Below are 23,163 nucleotides of genomic sequence, written 5' to 3'. Positions count from 1 at the left end.
ACACAGTCAATATATCTATACTACCCACTATTCTAAACACCTTTAAATGCCTTTCTATACTACATAAAAAAAATATATATATATTGTAGGTGCTATAACCCTGCAGGTAAACTCTGGGTCTACATAGAAATATTGGCCTTCCAGAAACCTTACCAATGTATTATACCCCACCACTTTAGGTGTATTACAACTACACCTAAAACTAAATGTTGGTTTCAGCATGAACACGTCCTACAAAATCTAAAAAGTCGGACCATCCTCCCAACCTAACTTACCATTTAGATTTTTCATTCTTTATTTAGAGTTAAATCTGGAATACTGGGAGCGTAAGGGTATATTAAACCACTATTTCTTTTCCAGAATATAGTTTAAGTCAGTGGAACTTCTATAAATATATATACTGTAATATTTTTTAGAAGAGCTAAATATATGGTCTACAATATTTGGCAAAAATATAACCATCTTTTCTCCAAAACTCAAAACCAAAGGTATCTCCTTTTCTATGATATCATTCTTTCCTACCAATATGAAACAAAACTATATATCAAACTAAATAGCAAAATATCATGCAAATCCCTATTAGGGCTAGTTCACACAGAGTTTACGTGCACGCATTCTGGCACATACACACTTGTCAGAATGTGAGCGCTCAAAACAGATCCCATTCATTTCAGTGTGTCGTTACGAGCGTACTAATTACGCGCGTTATATGCCCGTAACTAGAGATGAGCGAACACTGTTCAGAACAGCCATTCCGAACAGCACGCTCACAGCACACTCCCATAGAAATGAATGGAAGCGGCCGGCACGCGGGGGGGTTAAGCGGCCGGCCGCCGGCAAAGTCTGCCAGGTGCTTCCATTCATTTCTATGGGAGTGTGCTGTTCGGATCGGCTGATCCGAACAGTGTTCGCTCATCTCTACCCATAACAACACATTGAAATGAATGGGATCTGTTTTGAGCGCTCACATTTTGACACGTGTATACGTACCAGAATGCGCGCGCATTAAGTCTGTGCGAACTAGCCCTTAGACTGGAGAACAGTTAGTAAAATTCCATTTCGTGTTAAATTGCTATGTGACACCTAAAAGGCTCTCAAATATGATACCTTCTTATCTAAAACAGTGTTGGACAAACATTGGTTCTTCATATCTGGTGAGGACTTTCCTGCAATACAAAACCTTTGGACCAGCGTATTTCTCCTAATAAATCAAGGATCTGGTTTGAGATCTTCTGATACAACCTCATTTATCACTTTGTTTTATTTAGATGAACCAAATACCCTAGTAGTAGGACACATAGTACTAGCAGCTCTGAATCATTGTCACTAAAGAATGGAAATCTTCCTCCTCACCATCCATAGATGAAGCTAAAAGCATTATCTCTTTCAGTGACAAAATAGAAGAATTATTTGCTATTAAATCACATAAATCCAGTAAATTTAAAAGTAATTGGAATCTTTGGGAAAATGTATATATACAATGATAACGCATAATGCGGCTCCTTGCACACTTTATCCTATTGACCTATTTTGTTTAAACTTTCTGTATAATTCTTTCCTATTAATATAATAGTTCGGGAAATTCTATACAATTATCTTCAATTCACCTTCATTCATATCTAACACCAACTAAATTATTAATGTCTCTCTGCATTGGGTCGTTCTTATTATCCTAGTGCTACAGGTTTTTTAATTATATCTTCTTTGCCTTTTTTTAATTCTTTATCTACTATGCTGTTATAGTGCTATATATTATAATTTAATACATTTACAAGCCATACATTTTCAATATCTCTAATTTATTTGTTTAAAAAAAAAACAACATATTTGTGTGAGTGTGTGTATATATATATATATATATATATATATATATATATATATATATATATATGTGTGTGTGTGTATTTCTCACATTCTATAATCCATCCTAAGTAAGCATTTTTTGAACTTTTTTAACCCCTTCCCGCCGATGGCATTTTTTGATTTTCGTTTTTCGTTTTTGACTCCCCTCCTTCTAAACCCCATAACTTTTTTATTTCTCCGCTCCCAGAGTCATTTGAGGTCTTAATTTTTGCGGGACAATTTTTTCTTCATGATGCCACCATTAATTATTCTATATAATGTACTGGGAAGCAGGAAAAAAATTCAGAATGGGGTGGATTTGAAGAAAAAATGCATTTCTGCGACTTTCTTACGGGCTTTGGTTTTACGGCGTTCACTGTGCAGCCGAAATGACATGTCCCCTGTATTCTGTGTTTCGGTACGGTTACAGGGATACCAAATTTATATGGTTTTATTTACATTTTGACCCCTAAAAAAAATTCCAAAACGGTGTTAAAAATTTTTTTTTCTAAAAGTCGCCATATTCCGACGGCCGTAACTTTTTTATACATAGGTGTACGGGGATGCATAGGGCGTCTTTTTTTGCGGGGCCGGGTGTACTTTTTAGTTCTACCATTTTTGGGAAATGTTATTGCTTTGATCACTTTTTATTCTAATTTTTATCAGAATTAAAACAGTGAAAAAACGGCGGTTTGGCACTTTTGACTATTTTTCCTGCTACGGCGTTTACCGAACAGGAAAAATATTTTTATAGATTTGTAGAGCGGGCGATTTCGGACGCGGGGATACCTAACATGTATATGTTTCACAGTTTTTAACTACTTTTATATGTGTTCTAGGGAAAGGGGGGTGATTTGAACTTTTAATACTTTTTATATTTTTTTTTTTTTTTTTTACTTTTTTTTTTTTATTTTTTTTTTGCATTTATTAGACCCCCTAGGGGTGTTGAACCCCAGGGGGTCTGATCACTAATGCAATGCATTACAATGCTAATGCATTGCAATGCATTGCAAAAAATCATCATCTCTTTTGCAGGCTGTATACACCAGCCTGCAAAAGAGAGAATTTGCAGACTGGCTGGGAGCCCTTAACAAGGCTCCCGGCTGTCATGGCAACGGGGGGTCGGCCCTGGAGCATGCTCCAGGAGCCGGCGATCCTTGCCAAAATGGCAGCGCCCATGCGCCGCCGGGAAGATGGCGCCTCCGGCACCTTTGACAGCAGCGCCGGAGGGGTTAATACCTCCGATTGGTCTGGGGGACCGATCGGAGGCATCAGAGCCGGTTGTCTACTGCTTAAAGCAGTAGACACCCGGCGGCTATGACGGCCGCCCGGCTCCCGGGCGGTCGCCATAGTTACAGACCCGACACGCGCCGTACTATTACGGCGCATGTCGGGAAGGGGTTAAAATTTTGATAAAAACTATTGTTAAAAAAACCGAAGGTATAGCTAGAGGGATTTTTTTTGTTACTTCCATAAACCAGTATGAGGAGAACCTACTAATTCACGAACATCTCTGTCCTTCTAATTTCCCTCTAGTCCTTTGTGGCCCCTACCATACAACACCTATTTTTACAATATCTTGTATATATTTAATTCACAAAATACTCCTTTACGACCAGTTGAACCAGAGGAAATCAAAAAGATTGCATAGAATAGTTTGTCCTAGAAGTAAAAGAAATCCTCCATTACCAACCAATTTACACTTTGCTCTTAAAAGGTTTAGAATCTTTAGTTTAAACAAATGCTTCATTCTTGCGAAAATCGCTTTCTGTGGTTGGCTTTTTAGTCTGTAAAAAACCCGTTTTACCTTGTTTTGTTTGAGTTACATACACTACTTTCCTGGATTTTATGGATCTTTTTATACAGGTAGTGTGTTTTGCCTGAAAGTGGCACCATTACAAAGTGAACTATTAAACGTAACTCTTAATTCAAGCTCTAAAAGAGGTTACAGCAGTGCAAATGTAAATCTCCATATATAGTAGTACAACAATAAAACACATCTGAGAGGAGATCCAAACAACTAAAAACGTTACCATAGCCAGGACTCTAGTGTAGCCCCCTCAAAGACATAAATGGTCAAGACTAAAAATAAAAAGTTGTAGACTCCCCTAGCTAGAATCCAAGTCCAAGTGGTCTATGGCACCAACTGAGGAGTAGCCCCGGGAGCAAGGTCGCTAAGCATTGTGGGGTTTTTTTAATGTTTTTTTTTTTAATTTTAGCAAAAGCTCCTTTCAGAAATGGGTGGTCGTGATAGATTGGGGACATGCTCAAGGGCAGGTATCCATACACCTCTGGCTCAAGTCTCTGAGAGAAACTATGCAAAACTAGTAATAATGAGTAATGATATCAGTCACAAAAAAAAAAAAAAATCTATTGATACGGAACAAGCTACTGCCATTCATTTATTTTAGATTTAATAGTCCGTCAGGCCTTTATAGCAGATTGCTCCATGGATCAAAAAAATAAATAAATAACATATATACAGTGTGTATATATATATATATATATATATATATATATATATATATATATATATATTTACGCTTATTCTTTGCCTATTCTGATATGTATTTTTTAACCTTTAGAGACTGAAGGATGTGCCTGGGGAAGCATATTATCCTCTCCTAGGAGAAGAGTGAGTATAGATTTATATAAGAAGTTTTCATTTTCCGCTTGTAGACTTTTATGTGTTATGTTTTTTTGTTTTTATTATAAATTGTGTTTTTGTATGTTTGTGATTGCCATATTACCTGAGCTGCTGATTACATTTAGGGTATGTTCACACGGAGGAAAAGGTCACGGAAACCTTTGCAGCATCGGTATTCCATCGTGGCATCCTGCTCCTGTGTAGGCCCGAATGAATGTTGTGGACGTTGCAGCTGATTCAACCGCGGAATCCGCAGCAAGAATGGGCGAGCGGCTCCCATTGAAGTCAATGGGAGCCGTTTTTGGCAGCGGATTTTGAGACGGATTCTGCTTCAAAATCCGCTGCCAAAAAACTCTGTGTGAACTAGCCCTTTGAGAGTTGTTTTACGGTAGCTGCATGGAATATGGACACAATTGTCTGGGGATGTTCATGAGAGAGTTCTGTAGGCATGCTCCTGTGCCGAGGACATTGAAGTGGAGTAGATGAGCTGTGGCTACTACCTGTTTAGACCAGTGGTCTCTGTGTTATCTATATATAGATGATATCTGTGATTATATTCCTGTCTGTGTAGACAATAAGGTGACCAAAGCGAAGAAAACTCCTACAGAACTGGAAGTGTCTGGCTATTACTAGGCTTATTGACCATAATGGAAACGGAGAGATTTTTTTTTTTTTTTTTTAAATACAAATTGACATGAATAATGTAAAACACTCCCCTCCCCCCGCAACACACAATTCTTAATAATATGTTTAGCACAAAACCTTTAGTGTGAAATGGGACATTTTCTGATGATCCATTCCCTCTAAGTGTGGCACTGTAATTTCATTCATGGCATTCTGTTTTATTTTTTTCGCTGTGGCGTTATTCCCAAGGGTATTATGTAAGCGCGGGGCTCATCAAATTAGTGAGATGTTTATGGCACCTGACATACATAGTGGTGCTTTGACTGTATGTAAATAACTGGCAGTGCAAAATGTTAACAGTGACATTGTAATATCACGCTGATCATCTTTATTAATGATTCATGAACGTCTCCCTAGAGAGCGAGATGGTACAGACACGGCCGGGGCATGGCAGGGACTGCTGTTCTGCGGCAGTGAGACACAAGCTGTCAGTGGCAGATGGGGCACGCATGTGTATATAACAAGCTTGTAATTTGTTCTTGTCTTTCTAATCACTTTTCAGCCAGTCAAACGTCCCTCATTCTGGTAGTAACAGCGAGCTCTCTACATCCACCTTACCTCTGATTATCAGAGAGAGAGACACGGAATATCAGCTCAACCGGATTGTCTTATTTGATAGGCTGCTTAAAGTAAGTACTTTTGGATTGTTGTATTAGTCTGAACAGACTTCTTTCACAGACCTTTAGATCGGAGTTAAATGTTTGACAGTGAACTAAATCCAAAGTCTACCTTATCTATATTTAATGTTGAACGCGACCTATTATTCCTTGTTATCAGCCAAAGAGAGGCTGCCGGTAGAGTTTTCCAATGTCACAGGAAGTCCAACAATATGTCTTCCCTTCATGGTCACTACCTAGCTCACAAATTGCCAAGACCTTTTTGTATGGGTATGAATATTGACATCTTTATTAAGCTGTACATCCATTTGTATGTACAAAATTGTTGTGTATATTTACTCCCCATCTACAAGTTCATGTGTGTTTGTTATTTGTGTATGTCATGGATCACATACTGTAAGTGTGTTTCTATTGTGGTAATTTAGTTATGGACCACAACTACCGGCATGGCCTTTTAATACATAAAAAATAAAAAATTATGCAGCTGTCAGAAGGTTACATTGGTCCTGCTGGCCAGTGTTACATTGACTTTCTTTGTGTTGCCTGAAGTATATTTTTTAAAGTTGCAGTGTTGTTTCATAAAACTTTTTACAAAGCATACATTTTTATTGAATTGGGTCCAGATGCCAAGACCGCTACTGATCTCTGAGATCCTTTGACTGTAAATGGCTTTGTTCGCATCTCCTCCAGTCCAGCCTGTGGTACACAGTTTCCTACAATAGTGAATCCATTCACCACATGTATGTCAGGTCAAGCCAGGCTGATCACAGCCGAAAGGGCACAATGCTTAGCTAAGAGCTTATGTCCCTTTGTTTTAGTGATTGGTGAGGATATCGGGAACTGGACTTATGTCATGACACTGACATGTCAAAGGTTTTATTAAAATTTAGGTACATTAACATTTTTAATATTTTTGCATTTGTGAATGTTTTTAAGGCTTACCCATACAAGAAGAATCTGGTTTGGAAGGAAGCTAGAGTGGACATTCCACCCCTTTTGAGAGGATTAACCTGGGCAGCACTCCTTGGTGTAGAAGTGAGTATCATATATGGTTGTTTTTCATGTTTTTTATAAAAAAAATCTGTGGGCAGCATGGTGGCTCTGTGGTCGGCTCTGTGGCCTTGCAGCACTGGAGTCCCAGGTTCAAAGCCAACCAAGGAGTTTGTATGTTCTGCTTGTATTTGCGTGGGTTTCCTCCAGGTACTCTGATTTCCACCTCCACTCCAAAGACATACTGGGAATACAAGTAAGCTAAATAAATAGCTGAATAAATAAAATATTCACATGTTGCAGTGCACATTGTTTATGTCCCTTTTAGAGATTTGGACAAAACAAATTTCAGTTGAGACAGTTGGTGCACTGGGGGCTGTCCTTTAACATTGGGAGTGCTGCTCATGTACAATTGGGAGGATCAACTCTCACTGCATGGGGTGGTGCGGGCACGAGATAGCAGAGATCTGAGTGGTAAGTGCAGTAATCCAGAGGGCTGTAGGCCCGCCTCCAGTGCACAAACTACCTAATTTGCATAAGAGTTATTTTTCTCCAAATCTAAGAAATTGTCCACCAGCGATTTTACATACAGTACTACCTGCAGTCACATTTGGTCTAGGTATCAGTTTGCAAAGCAACAGTATCATTGTTTAATTTACATATATCAGTCCGTAGGATTCTGTAGCATTTTTCACAACACAATATCGGGGGTAACACAATGTAATAATTACAAAAGAAGGTGAGGTGCAGAAAAATGAATACTGTTTCCACCAGAAATATATGCATGGCCTTACCTGGCTGACCTGAGTTCAGTACAAGCTGGTGTGTTTTCTTTATTCTGTAGTTACAATGTAATATATTACTTAATAAGCAATAATACTTTAACAGTTTTCATTTTTTTCATGTTTCCTTTTAAAGGGCGCAATCCAAGAAAAGTATGATTCTACAGATAAGGATACACCAATCCCTACTGACCGTCAGGTAATCATAATCTTTCTTCAGTATTGATATGGTTAAATGGGGTCTCAAGGTTCTATTTTCTAAAAAATGGTACTTACGCTGGGTTCACACCTGCGTTTGGGGTCTCCGTTCTATGGTTTCCGTCTTCTGCATGCCAGAAGACGGAAACCATAGACCGGGTCTGGCCGTGCGCGGCGGTGAGCGTTTTAGGCTCTCCGCCGCGAAACCGGATTTTTTTATCTGGACACAGAGTACTGCATGTCCGACTCTGTGTCCGGATTATAAAACCCGGTTTCGCGGCGGAGAGCCTAAAACGCTCACCGCCGCGCACGGCCAGACATCTCTCTCACCCATTCAAATGAATGGGTGAGAGAGACTCCTGCAGGTTTCCGTATCCTGCCTGTGTTTTAGGCAGGAAACGGAAACCTAAGTACGGAGTGCCGGGCCGCAGATGTGAACGAGCCCTTAAGTGTACGCATTGTGGGGGTCTAGATCAGTAGTAGAGTCGGTGTTTATAGACAGAAACACAGTATCAGGCCAAACAGTGGACAAAAGTAAGTATCTTCTTTCAGCAGGTTGTCAAACATGTGGCAAACAAAAACGCCTCACTTCAACCAAAAAGTCCAGAATAAATCAGTTGGTCTCACCAGCTTGGTTGGGACACCGTAGCAGACTCTGTCCGGTGCTTGTTCAGCATGGGGAACATATAGGGCAAGGGTCTCCTTCCAGTCTCTTAGTCCCAGAGACTCGCACACCACACCCTTGCTCTGTTCAATAACTAGAATATGTAGCAGGTAACAAGGAAAACCCCTGAAAGGAATATAGGATTGACCTCCCCACCAGGTCTGTAGTCACTCGTAAAACCTGGATCACTTCACCGAAGCAAGAGTTCTCGGTGACACATATATTCCATCCATGATCTTCCCCTTGATCTGCTACAATACTAATACAGGTCTGCTGATAGACCTTATGTAGAAAGCTTTTCTCATCGGCTTGTAAATCTAGTTTCACCCTCCCAATGGACACCTGTCTGCTAGTTTAGAGCAGGTTAGTGGAACATGACTTGCTAAGACTTTTGGGGAACAGATATGCAAATAAAAGGAACCTGCTTTAGTAGCACTTTTTGGAAGGTGCAAATTAGGGTCCTTATGGGCTAGTTGAGAGGTCCTAGATGGTAGGTCAGATGGAGTACTATGTCTCATTAAGGAGGCGTAGCCTCAAAAGAACCCACTTTGTATCTTACATGGACTTATTAGACTATGCATGTAACCCTTTCACTCAGCCAGCCTGTACCCTGCTTTGTACTGATAAAAGACAATTAACTCAAAACAGTTGTCTGCCGCTGGGTCTCTCTTTTGGAAAAGTTATTCTGACTTGGCTTTATTCTCAGATTATGCCACAAGTTTTGAAGGAAACCATTGATTTATTGGGAGCTAAATTTCAAAAGGTGGCGCTAGAGTAAGTTTTTTCACCAAGGATATTTGCATATTCCTTTCCCAATGCAGCGGAATACTATAAATGCTATGCAGAGTGTATTCTAGTAGACAGATGAAGGAAGAGCATCATTCACTGATCCGCCGGCACAACTTTATTATAAAAAAGCAAATAAAAATGGGTCAGAGCCTTTTTGTATTGGATTATTATGTAGAGTCTACTTATAACTGCAGTAAATTCACACGTACATACAAATGTGTATTCTAAAAACTGGATGTCCTAATAACTCAGTACTATGAAAAACTGTATTGTCAATACTCATATTTAACATTCCCGTCTGTGCAAATCACTAAAATAGAGAAGGGAAGTAGAAGTGGCGTGCCCCTTTGTGTATGTTCTGCTTTACTCAGCTCTCCTCCAAGACTCGAGGAGGCAGTTTGGTGTATAGATCCATAGAAAGTATGTGATGCTGTGCACTGCTCTGCTTGTGTATCTGATCAGAAGAGAGCAAAGCTGAGCTCAGCCGTAGGGGCATAGTGCTCAACTGAGCGATCGATGGGGATCTTGGTATTGGATCTCTCCAGTCAAAACGTCTGACTAGCAATAGTTACCCATTAAATAAAAAAAACCTTTATTTAGTTTTTATATTTACATGCTGTCCAGTTAGAAAATACTGTCAGATATATGTAATTTTGTTTTTGCTTAGTATATTCTGTAATTTGCTTTTTCTGCTCGCTGCTTTTCAGATTGAAGTAGATATCCCTCGATGTCACCAATATGATGAGCTCCTATCATCACCTGAAGGACATGCAAAATTTCGAAGAGTCTTAAAAGCATGGGTGGTATCACATCCAACCTTAGTATACTGGCAAGGTAACTTGTGCTGACATAGCTTCCTCAAATTAATGTATAGCATGTCAATGTAAATAATTTAGAACAGTTTCCTTCCAGAGTCCAAGAGCACACGGTTTGTGCCATTTATGTCTGAGGGACATTTAATCAAAATTTTCAGGCCACACCACTCATTAACAGTACTGCCTACCCATAAGCAGGTAAAAAAAAATTTCACCCATTATTGACCCCCACAAATTATAAAGTCCCCTTTTATTGACCCCCGCAGCATACATTCCCCATTACTGCCCCCCACACACACACACTGTATATCCCTTCCTTAATTGGCCCTTACCTAAAATATTGGCCCTTCTTATTTCTTTCACATAATACTTTGTCCCCTGTTATGGCTCCCACACACTATATATTGTTCCTCGTATTGGCCCCCACATGGTACATTACACCATTTTATGCCCACCCCCACATGATTCATTGGCACTTTTTATGGCCTCCACTTAGTACATTGTCCCTTTTTATGGCCACCAAATGGTACACGGCCCCGTTTTATGGCCCCCACATGGTATGTTGTCCCTTTTTATGATCTCCACATGGTACATTGGTCATTTTTAATGGCCCCCATATAATACTTTGCCCTCTTTTCTGGTCCCGCATGATATATTGCCACTTTTTATGGCCTCTACATGGTACATTGCCCCGTTATGGCCCCCACACAGTACAAGGCTTTATGTCATGTTGCCCCAATTTATGTGACTAACAACGTATAAATGCCACCTTTTGTGGCCTCACATGAATTATTGTATCCTTTTATGGCCCCACATTATTCTATTACCGGTTGTATTATTCAGTAGGTAGCACCGATATTCACTCATCCAGCCCCGCTCCTGGTCAGGACTGAGGTTTTCATTGGAAAGAAGGCATTCAAAGAAAATGGTTTGCGAGCCCCATAAAACTCTAGGCCTTTGAATATTGCCCAGTTATCTGTATAGTTTGTCCATCCCTTTTGGTTGTAAAAGTGCACATAACCTTGAAATATTATTAAAGGCCATTTACTACAACATCTTCAGTCACGTTGATACAAGCAGTGCAGTTTATAATTCCAGGCCAGATTTTCTTGAAGGAGACCAGGCTTCCACTATGTTCTCTGAAGAGAAATGGAGTATTGTGTGCTGCCTCCTTTCTTCTATTTTACATTTTGTGAACAGTTGGACAAATCCCCAGGAAAGCAATTGCATCTAACACAGCATTTTTTTTCCTTTCTCGTTTCTCCGAGTCAATATAAAAAGCTTGGACTTGATGTACTATAGATAGGAGGTTTATATTTCTCATAGGGCTGGCGAACTACCTCAATATCAGTGGAAACCCTTTGATTAGAGCATGGAAACGGATCATATCTATTTTTATTACACCAGTATTTTTTTTCCTTTTTGGGGTCAATTTTACCTATACTTGCAAGGTGAGAGAACTTCAAGAAATACAACTCAAAATGAAAGAAGAGTCTCAGAAGAGTCTTCTGAGATTCTAGATTATATTGCAGCTCCATATAAAAAACAAATGGCATCAGATTTTCCAGATTGTATGATATTGAGCTGCAGTATGTGGTTTTTGTACTTGTGTTTGTTTACATAAGTTTTATACTTTTGTATTGTCAGGTTTGGATTCTTTGTGCGCACCATTCCTCTATTTGAATTTTAACAATGAAGGTAAGTGTCTCTTACATTAAAGTATAACTCCAACTATGATTAAGTTCATAATATATCAATAAGGATATGTTCACATGGAAGAATATGGAACTGATTTTGAGTTAGATTCTGCCTCAAAATAAGCTCCAAATTCTGCCTGAAATCTGCCTAGCATTCATTTGAATAGGAGGGAGTCTTACTTATTTATTTTGCTTACTTATATACTTTGCCGATTTTGTCAATGCTGTCCCAAGTAGGGCTCACAATCTAAATTCCTTTCTGCTAGCTGTTTTTATTCAGCTAGCAGAAAAAAAAGAAGTATCCTGATCAAATTCTGCCTGAAACTCCTATTGAAATGAATAGAAGGCAGATTTTGAGTATTCTTTTAAGCTGATATATATATAAAACTGCATCAAAATAGCTTCCAAAATCTGCTTCCAATTCCTGAACCAGAAATTTCCTGCCTCACGAATTCAGTGTCAAGTTCCTCAGTATGAACCAACCGTTATAAAGACAGGAGCTTTGCGTGGCCCTGTTCTAATGGCAGAATCTGCTGCTAATTTTGTGGTGGATTCTTTCCCAAAATCAGCAGCAGATTTTTTGATCCTGCTGCAGGTTCTGTGGCTCCAGGTTCTCCACTGGTTAGGCCTAGCCATTTGAGCTATGTAGTGGGTGTGCTAAGTTACTGCAGCTTGTATAGCTCATGCTGCAAAAAAAGTTTTCATACACCTATGTCTATAGAAAATGTACAGTGTCATTTATACCACATGGTGAACACCTTAAAAAAAAGACCCAAACAAAAATGGCATAAAAACAAAAACACTGTGTTAAAGAACGTTAAAAATGGATCTAGCTAGAGCAACCATAACACTATTGTTCTAAGCTGAGATAATGGAGATGAAGGCCTTGTTTTTATAACACGGATACTCATCCATTATCACCTTTCTGCGCAGTCAGTCATGGATTACTATTACTGGGCCACACAAGCAGTATCTTCACCACAATACATTAGGGATCCTTTACAAACTTTTTGTATCTCCATTTCTACTGTTGAAATCACAATGTGACTAACTTAAATGACGATTGATGGTTGAATTCACATGTTTTATGTAGAAGGATACTTTGTTGATTCATCCCAGTTTTCTTGTAGTTTATAGCATAGGAATGTCTTTAACATGCAGTCATAGCTACAAAGCATTATAACCTAGAACGATGAAAGCCTAATCTAAGTATCTTTATCTTCTTCATTTAATAGCAACTTGCGACTCCTTTGTCTATCTCTGTCATTCACCACCCATGCCATTTGGCATCACAGGCTATTGACGATGAAAAGTATACTGCTGTTTGTATTCTGAAGTTTTCTATGGCTATTTTATTTGGGTTTTCAACGTCAACATATTAATGCATTTCATATATTTCTATAACTCTTTTATGACTGGGGTTGTTTTGGGCCTTGATGTCCCAAACAAAGTTCAGACTAGTATTCTCTTTTTAGAGGATGGAGCGCTTTGTATTTATTTAATTACTTAATTTTACTTCTCTTTTTTTTTATTTTTTAAATAAGGTTTTTCCTATTTTTCTCATTTTATGATATTTATTTATTTTTCACTATGGTTGTAACAGTGATTTGTTTACAATCTATTAGATGATTCTTTTCATCTGTGCAGATCACTTTTATTCAACATCCGCCCCCAAACCCCCTACACAGGGAATCCCAGTGACATGAATAATGATGTCAAGCGATTCCCTTGCAGTGGCCCAAATTTCTGAAGTTGCACTAAAGGCTAATTCACATGGGGTTCCGCGGCTTTCTGCTCCGGATTAGGCCCAAATGAATGGGTCTAGTACAGAGGGTGGTGTCGCGAGGCGGATGCTGCGGCTGAATCAGCCGCGGAATCCGCCTGAAGAAAGGGCAGCTTGCTTCTTTTTTCCGCGAACAGAAACATACCTCTCGCAGAAAAAGGAAATGACCGGCTCCCAATGATTTCAATGGGAGGCGGCAGGATTTTGACGCGGATTCCGCGTCAAAATCCTGACCATTTTGCCCCATGTGAACTAGCCCTAATAACTAATTGCAAACGACTTTTTACACATGTGGTGTTGCTTTCTCTTGTGTTTGGGTTTAGCCTTGTATTAATACTACATACCCTTATGTGGCAGAAGAGGACAGGAACGTGTCATATGTACTTAGTACTGTTTATGCTGTAAAGTCCTTTATGCGTACACGTTGCAGAAAATGAAATTTAAAGCAGGAACTCTTCTCTTTTCTTCTAGCCCTGGCATATGCATGTATGTCTGCATTCATACCAAAGTACCTGTACAATTTCTTTTTGAAAGACAATTCTCATGTAATTCAAGGTAAGGTGGTTACAGCTTTAATTGAAATCTACAATATATAGCATGCTTTCAATATACAATGCCTTGTTTTCCCATGACTGGCTGAATTCTTCACCTCACAAACATCATATGCTCCTTTATGGATACCTTGCACAGAAACTGGCCACACAAGAGACAGCTGAATCTGTTATGTCTGTATATTATTTGACTATTGGCATATTGCATCATATACATGAGCAGCACCACATCGAGGCACCTGAAAATAAGTAATAATGTTTACATGTATTCGGAATAATGGTATTGAGAGATTAATGGGACATCACATTCAGTTATGAGTGACAGAGGTCTATTTCAGGTGGCATATTGGTATATTCTATGAATCTGAGATAAGGCTCCAGTGTTCTTGAACAGGGTATTCCCTTTAACTTCTGTGTGTTCTAGTAAAGCATGTGAAAATTTAGATTGCCAGCCTATGTGAAATTTTGTAAATGCTAACTGTTTGCTCTGAATGCTTAAAAGATTTGTCCAAAACCATTAAAAACTTGATTATAAACTAGTATAGAATGCTGTAGAAAAAAAGGTACGGACTGGTATAGAAAATAGTTAAATTTGTGTACCCTTAAGAGGTTCTCAGCTCTAGTGGCGGCAGTCCAGTCCCGTTGTTGCTGGTCATCGATGATGTCTCCTGATGACATTTTCTTTGTGCTGAGGTGACACTGGTCTCAATGGTGGCCTGTATATTATTATGAGCTTGAAAAAATAAAACACAGCCCCGTGGTAACCGTGGTTGCTTAATACAGAATGTCCTTATGAATAATTCATTCCAAACAGTCAAACACATATGAAATATGAGAGAAGTTGATTTTTAGGCACTTACACACCCAAAGTGTCTTTGAGGAACCGCACGTGACCTCCTTTGTTCCTCCAGCCTGGAACATGGGTACACAACAAACAAGATGAACGGAGTCCAGCGAGATCCTCTTGAAGTTAAAAAATCACTGGCTTTATTTCAAATGAGTAAAATTCTCCATGACATATATACGAAAAAGGTACACGGACATAAGCAAGAGTCAGAGAGAAAAAAGATCAATCATAGTTGCACCTAGCTGACGCGTTTCGAAACTATAAGTTTCTTAGTCATAGCATGGTATGACTAAGAAACTTATAGTTTCGAAACGCGTCAGCTAGTTGCAACTATGATTGATCTTTTTTCTCTCTGACTCTTGCTTATGTCCGTGTACCTTTTTCGTATATATGTCATGGAGAATTTTACTCATTTGAAATAAAGCCAGTGATTTTTTAACTTCAAGAGGATCTCGCTGGACTCCGTTCATCTTGTTTGTTGTGTATATTATTATTATTATTTATTTATATAACACCATTAATTCCATGGTGCTTTACATTTGGATACACATGGCACATGACTGCTGAGGCCAGTTGTTCACGTGCCATTTATGTACGGGTCTTCACTGAGGTGTGTGATTGGCTGCAGCACTCACGCCATCAAGGACTGACAGAAATGGGGACTGGTCTGCCATTGCTGGAACATGGAACCTGTAAAAGGTGAGTTGGATTTTTTTTTTTTTTTTTTGTATTTCACACAATTTCCAGCTTATAGGCAGGTTTTAATGAAGTATCACAAGTCTTTTAATATTTCTATCTATCTTAGTCTGTGGTTGACCAGAGCTTCATTTCACTGATCATACCTGTCTGTGGTCTTGCTTCCATTTCAGAGTACTTGACTGTTTTTTCCCAAATGATTGCATTTCATGACCCTGAACTGAGTAATCACCTAAATGAAATTGGCTTCATTCCAGATGTAAGTACTAAAGGCTCTTACCAATACCTATAAAATAAAGTGGTAAATGTATCATAATAGGGAGAAAAAAAAGTCTAAAATTTGGAAAATGAAAATGTCAGGCATCTGGTCAGCTAAATGCCTAAATTTGTTTGTTTTGTAGCCAGCTAGTAGTCTTTGTGTTTTTGTGGTTTGCCCACAAATGCAGCTTATCCCCTATCCACAGGATAAAGGTTTAGGTTGCAGATTGGTAGGAGTACGACCACTGGAACCACCTCTGGTCAGAAGAATGGGGGTACCTTGCATCCCAATCTGCCTGGGGTAGCAGTGTCACAGGAAAAACCCTATAAGGAAATTTTCTAGTTAAGAACTATTCTTTGGTTGTCTTCAAGTGCACAATGAGGGAGAATTGCTAATCTAAACAACTTGGTAACAAAAACTGGCATACACAGTGTGCGCTACATTTATTACATCTTGGACTCTTTGGACTATTGTAAGCAGATTGCAACTAAGGTTTCTTTTCCAAACAGATAATGTGCAAACATACTCTTTGACAGCCGCATGTTGCGGCAGGGTCTTGCCAGCAACGCAAGATTTTGTATTGCATATCTGACCAATCTGTGGGTTAACCTAGATTATTTTTGACCTTCTAGAGCTTTCGCAGTTCCCCTTTTCCTTAAGTTTAATGACTTGTGAAGTGCAGATAAAAAGTATTGCAGGGAGTCTATCACTGCTACCAGCTTCTTTAAGCCGCTCCTATAGTGATTTAGATGCTGTTAGCAGAATAAAAATCATACTTTTGTTAAGTTTCAGAGCACCAGGGATTGTGAGAAAATGCATTTTTATTCTTTATTCAAATGAGGATCTTGGAGCACAGGGAGAGTTTTCTTCAGGCACTGAGCACTGCTGCTTCATCACTAAATGCGCCCATGCTGCATTCAGCTTCTCCCAATGAGCAGTGTGAAGATCAACTGACATTGCGAGGATCAATTCACACTGCCCAAGGGGATGAGCTGAATACAGGATGGATGTGTTTATTGATGATGCAGCAGTGCTCAGTAAAAGAAGAAAACTCCCCCTGTGCTCCAAGATCTTCATTTTAATAAAGATTAAATGTGCTTTTTCTACACCTTTCTGGGGCTCTGAAACATAACAAAGGTATGGTTTTAATTCTACCAGCAGCATCTACAGCACTATGGGAGCAGTTAAAAGTACCTGGTGACAATAATAGACTCCCTTTAAAATAGTCAACTATCAACTTCTGTATTCAGCTGCTTAGAGAAGCATTTTGGAGTTGTATACACCTGACCTCATATTAAAACACACATTGAAGCACATCTGTGATTTTTTTTCCTTCATTATCTATTTTTACAATATATAATTGAGTATTACCTTATTTAGTTATCCCATCCTATCTGTATTCTTTTCAGTAAGGTCACATGAATCTCACTTTGTTGGCATCAAATGTACAAGACCTAAATAATAAGTCCCTGACTTTCTGTAGAGTGGACTGTTCCACGCAGGTTGTCCACAGGGTGAGACTGAAACCTCTGTCACTAACTACTGATGAGCAGACACTTCCTGCCACATTGCTTTAATACAGCAGCTCACAGTTCAGCCTTCCTAACGCCATACTTGTATTCTCTTAGGTTATTTATGTGAATATAGAGAGAAGGATAGTTACACTGTGTCCCAGCAGGTAGATATAGAATAGTCTCTAGCTGCATAAGTGATGTGCGGCTGATATATCATGGGATTGATAGCAGACCAAAGAGAAATGGAAATATAAAATCCAAATGGTGTCTAGTCGTGTCTGAGCTGAGGAGAGGCTGGTTTGTTGGGATATGAGAGCACGTATATAAGGATATAAGAGTACACATGAAGGTATCCTGGAGTGTGACACTCGCAATCTGATGCTGGGTGTTGGGATGGAAGAACATGTTTTTGTTGGAGTGCTTTTTTAAGGTAGTATGAAGTAAAGTAGTAAGATTCTGGGGCCTTTCAAAAATAACATTGTTGGATCATCTGGAAAGGTTCACAAACATATTGCACATGGTTTCACTTTCTGGATTATGTTAAATGCTAAAAGCACAGTGATGGTGTATTCATATGTGCAGAATATACAGTCTATATACTGTATGTATATGTCATACAATAAAACCACCACCATGTGAAGTGAGTAACATTCATGTTATTGTTACGATGGCGCATGTCAGAGTGTGATATACAATATAAGACAGCAAGTAAAGCACTCCTGAAGTTGGTGTGCTGGAAGCAGGGAAAATGGGCAAACAGAGAGATCTGAATGACTTTGAGAAAGGCAATGGAGACCCCGCTTATACAGATCTATCTATCTCTCTATCTATCTATCTATCTAGCTCCTATCTATCTATCTATCTATCTATCTATCTATCTATCTATCTATCTATCTATCTATCTCATATCTAGCTAGCTAGCTAGCTGTCTATCATCTATCTATCTATCTATCTATCTATCTATCTTTCGTTCTTTCTCTCTATATCCATTTAGATATTATATCTATATCGATATCATCTCTCTGTAGTAGTCATCTATCTATCTATCTATCTATCTATCTATCGATCTACCTAATTTCTATATATTTAACCATGTATGTATCTCATATCCATCTCTCTATTCACCTATCCTACGAATAATATGACACCAATATAGTAGTAGTATGTTGAGTTATTCTCATGTATAAAATTCAACAAGTCAGATTATTTTCCCCAGACCATGTTCAGGGAGTAAGGATCTTGGTATTGGAGCGGTACATTACTCTCTGCCTCTACTGATTGCTGTAAAATGGCTGTAATTTTGTCAAGGCCATCATTTTTCTTAATCTCTCTTTTCTAGATACTAAACAGCTATAATTCCAGGCGTACTTATGGCGTGAAGTGCTGCTGAGTGCAATCACTGGTCCTGATGTAATCAGATGTCAGGGTTATTTTCTAGACTGATTCCTAATCATTAAGTATTGTTGATTTGACTTTTTTCTGGAATGACGGAATGACTTGGCTCAGCCCATGACTTATCATGGGAACATTGAATTTTATTTAACTCCATTATCTTGTTATAGAAAATGAAAGCAAGATCTATTGGTGGGTAGGTACCATGAACCGTAGTGCTCATTGTACACCAGTGATCCCCTCCCTTCAGTAATTTTTTCGTTAGCTGGTTATTGCGTTAAGCATGACAATCTGTTTCAGTTTTCATATTATTAATTGTAGTGAATGAGTTAATCAATAAAATTACTGTAATCCTCATTTAAGGTTGGTAAATCTCAAAACATAAGTCAAACAACAAAGAACGGCCTGCAATAGTACATTTGGAATAAACTGGCAAAATGATAGTTTATTATCTTGAGTGCACTTTTTATCATTAGATATATTAACATGCTTTCCTATTCTTACCACAATATGGCTTCATGGTTGCACCACTTTAAGAAGTCATAATGTGTTGTGCGTTCCTCCTGTACACTTGAAATTTGGTTTGGGCCATTGCCTGGTTTTGTATTTAAAGTGTATCCTTTTACTAGTATACTTGTATCTCACTCTATATGTATATAACTTTATCTCCTAACATTTTTTTTCTTGTCATGAGAATACTGACTCCACAGTCATTCACAAAAATTCTTTATAATGTGAATCTACAACCTCCTTCTGTTTAAGTACTATAAGCCGATGGCTGGACAGGTAGTGGAGGGGGAGTACATCTCACCCAGACTACTTAGGTGGGTGAGATGAAAAAACTCCAGAAAGAGCATTTCTCAGCAGATAACTATTGTCTGCTGAAGGTTATTTCAGAGTTCCGGTTACTGGGCTGGATTTTTAGGAATGGCAGGTAGGATTGGTAGTGGGACCTGTCATTCCACCCCCCTCCAGTCCACACGTTGGGGATGTTCTGGCAGCTACTCAGCTGCAGAGAGTCTGCTCATCAAGGAGGCTTAAGAAGTCAGCTCCAGCAGAAGACTGTGGGCAGAGCTTGGCTGGAGAGCCAACAGAGAGGTCATATTTTTGGAGCTGTGTCCTGAGTGATTCAACTGGCTTTTGGATTTCTGTTATCCTAGGTGAGGCAACCTATTCTATGTTTAGTTAGAGCCTAGCCGGGCAGGTATTTATTTTTGTATTGCTTCCTTTTGTTGCTGCACTATATTTTTGAGTGAAAATAAACTCTACCTTTGTTTTGGACTAAAGAATCTGGACTTTTGTGTCTATGCCACCCCACCTAGCAACCCCAGACCCTGACAGTATTTTATTCTGTTACCATGAAATTTAGAACAAGATTAGAAGGCATATACTTGTATGTAAAATGTATGCATTTTTTATGTATGTATGTTGTATTGAATATTTCTGGTAGATGGCTAAAAGTCTTTTAACAGTTTCTGAGTTTGCTATTTTTCAGGTCCAGTTTTAAGGCAAGTGATTGATATTTTTTTTTATAGGCGTTGTCACATCAAGGCAACCACAATTATAACATAAGCAGGTCAAAGGGAGCACTTTAACAGTGGCTCTCGTTCTGGTGGCCAGGCATGTAATAGTTTTATCACAATGACAGCCATATAATACTACAATTACTTATCCAGCATCTGACAGAGAAATGTCCAGGCACAATGAAATCAACTGGTCACGGCACTGAGGATGCCCTCGCTTTGGTAGACTTTGGCCAGTAACACAACAAGAGCTGCCATGTTGTGCTAGAATTACACTTCATCTGGCAGGGAAGTCAACAGATCACAGCATGGGTTGCCATATCCCATAACCCTAATGATTTCTATTGTGGGAAAATGCTTCCTTTTTCATTAATCATTTAGGGACTGGGCCATTTTCCGATTCAGGCCTGGACACTCTCTTGGGTTTTTTCGTACATGTGGTTAGGAGTGCTATAAATTTATTTCATTGGATTATTTCATTAATTTTGGCATTGTTTTTTCAGTGATAAAAAATGCTCTTACCCAGTATGACACCTCTTTTACCAGCCCCCACAGTATATTATCCCCATTATTCACTTCTTCACAGTACAACAACCCCTTTACTAGTCCCCATACAGTATATTGTCCCTTTCCTGGTCACCATGTAGTATATTACCCCTTTACTGATACCCACACATAATATTGCTCACTTCTTTTTGGCACCCTTCCATTTCCCCCCTTTTGGCCCCAAACAGTGATTTGTTAGACTTAGATTCGACTGGAAATAAGGAGAGGCCCAAGGGAAGTGAGGAAAAATTACAAACTTTATATTTACCTTGCCTTACCTTCCTTGGGCATCTTCACGTGCATCTGATGTCATGTGCTGCAGGAGGTCAAAACTGAGACCTGTGATTGGGCCTCAGCGGTCCTGTGAGGCGTGCCATGACGTCAGACGCAAGCCTGAAGAGGACGCTGGATGGGGGGGCTCCCATAGCTGTCTGCTTGGCGCTCATTGAGGCAACAGTTCTAACCATTAAGTCACCCTGTGGGCAACAGTACAATTGCTCCTTAAAGGGGTTGTCCTGTTACGTACACTTATTCCCTGTCCTGTAGATAGGTAATAATTGTCTAATCGTAGGGGGCAATCACCAGGTCCCTCAGTGATCAGGTGGACGAGAGACTGAAAGTCCCCCCTAAAGCCTCCTCATGAATGAAGCACTGGTGAACTTGTGTGACCAGCGTGCCATTCACTACTATGCAGCTACTGGGACTGTAATTACTGGCAGCCCCATGGAAGTGAATGAAGTGCCAGTCACATCTGTGCATTGGCGCTCCATTCATGAGGGAGGCCTTAGAGGGTCATTTGGTCCCCAGTCCGACTGATCACTGTGACACCTGACAGTTGGGACCCCACTGATTGGACACTTATTTCTTGTCCTGTAGATAGGGATAAGTGTCCATAACGGGGCAACCCCTTTAATGGCAAGTCTGTTGTTGGGATCAGAAATGATGTCCTAATCCTTGAATTTAGTAATTTGTTACATACAGTTTATGCCATATTTGATTTTCTCTTTTTCATAACCCTGCTTAATACTCGTAATGTATGGCGAAGCTGCAGTTACCTTCAGCGTTTTGATCAACATGGCTTCAAATCTTGTAATCTGCTCCATTATAGCAGTCAATACATATTGAAAATTTTCCAATTGCACACATTTTCCCACTTCAGATACTGTTAGTACTTTTTTTTTTAATGTATACGATTATTAGCCCATTAAAATGTATGTTTCTTAATTCCGATTTTCTAGAATTTGGGACTAAACAGATGCATCATTTGTTTTTGTTTTTTTCTCATCTGGTCCAAGTACAAGTAGAAATTAAATTCATTCTCTGAAAGATTTGCTGGCGAATGAGGTGCTGAAATGTGGGTGTGATGTGAAAGATTATTGACTACTTTACAGTATATTTCTAGAATTAAAGCAAGGGGCATCATCCCTGCATCATAGTAATGTGATCACACATACGTTATTGCAATTCAGCTTGTCAGGGGTCTTGTGCAACCTGCTGCTGCAGAAAATGCGCTAATATAAAGGAGATTGTTTTCTCCTCAAACAAGATGGCCTGTGTCTGGTCATGGTAACCTATCAGCAAGCCGATAATAGGGCCTGAACTTGATTTTCGTGCTTGAGCAGTAATCCGGTATCAGTAAAACCTGATTAATCTTTCATCACCCTAACGCAGAGTCTCGCTGCAGGAAGGATTGCGTTTCCTGGCAACCTTCCACTTGCTCGGGGTCAGTAAGAAGCTCTCGGAATACAGAATGCGTGTAAAGCTACAAACATCCTCAGTGTCATATGCTGACCCGCTAGAAAGGCAGCATCGGATTACCCTTGTATATTTTTAATTTTTCATTTTGGCTTTCATTACCTTATATGTAGGTATCCTATTTTATCATCTATGCTGTAATAAACTCCCCTTTCTCATGTATTGAACAATATACCTTTCTTACTGAGAAATAATCCACCTCTTATGTTCTCCTATTTGATTATATGTTACCCACTCTTTTAATCAGATATTCCTATGCAGATTAACCCTACAGTTGATAATTATCGTAGTCTGACAGTTCGATTTTACTACATTTGATACTTATATTATTTTGGCATTCCGAACTCTTTCGACAATTTTACCAGACAGAAACAGGAACACATATAGTCACATTTGGTTATTCTCATAGTAGTGAATATCATGCTCTTTACAGAAAATTGAAGGATAATCCCGCCAGGAACAACATCTGCAAGGAGTTTGTATGCAGATGTTTGCGTGGATTTCCTCCCATTCTACAAAGACATACTGATAGGAAAAAAAAATGTACATTGTGATCCCTATATGGGGCTCAC

General features: G+C 39.2%; 1 protein-coding gene across 1 annotated transcript in view; it reads left to right on the top strand.

Moving 5' to 3' along the window:
* Positions 1 to 23,163, top strand: part of TBCK (TBC1 domain containing kinase) — a 202,627-nt gene that overhangs the window by 61,311 nt on the left and 118,153 nt on the right. The window contains exons 13-20 of the mRNA XM_075286109.1: positions 4,428 to 4,477; positions 5,676 to 5,802; positions 6,727 to 6,825; positions 7,699 to 7,761; positions 9,921 to 10,047; positions 11,676 to 11,726; positions 13,980 to 14,063; positions 15,776 to 15,861. Of these exons, the coding sequence (XP_075142210.1) occupies positions 4,428 to 4,477; positions 5,676 to 5,802; positions 6,727 to 6,825; positions 7,699 to 7,761; positions 9,921 to 10,047; positions 11,676 to 11,726; positions 13,980 to 14,063; positions 15,776 to 15,861 (687 nt within the window). The remainder of the gene's footprint in view (positions 1 to 4,427; positions 4,478 to 5,675; positions 5,803 to 6,726; positions 6,826 to 7,698; positions 7,762 to 9,920; positions 10,048 to 11,675; positions 11,727 to 13,979; positions 14,064 to 15,775; positions 15,862 to 23,163) is intronic.

The sequence above is a fragment of the Leptodactylus fuscus genome, chromosome 1 (genome assembly GCF_031893055.1).
Source record: "Leptodactylus fuscus isolate aLepFus1 chromosome 1, aLepFus1.hap2, whole genome shotgun sequence".
Classification (NCBI taxonomy): domain Eukaryota; kingdom Metazoa; phylum Chordata; class Amphibia; order Anura; family Leptodactylidae; genus Leptodactylus; species Leptodactylus fuscus.
This window is presented reverse-complemented; position numbering and strand designations above follow the sequence as displayed.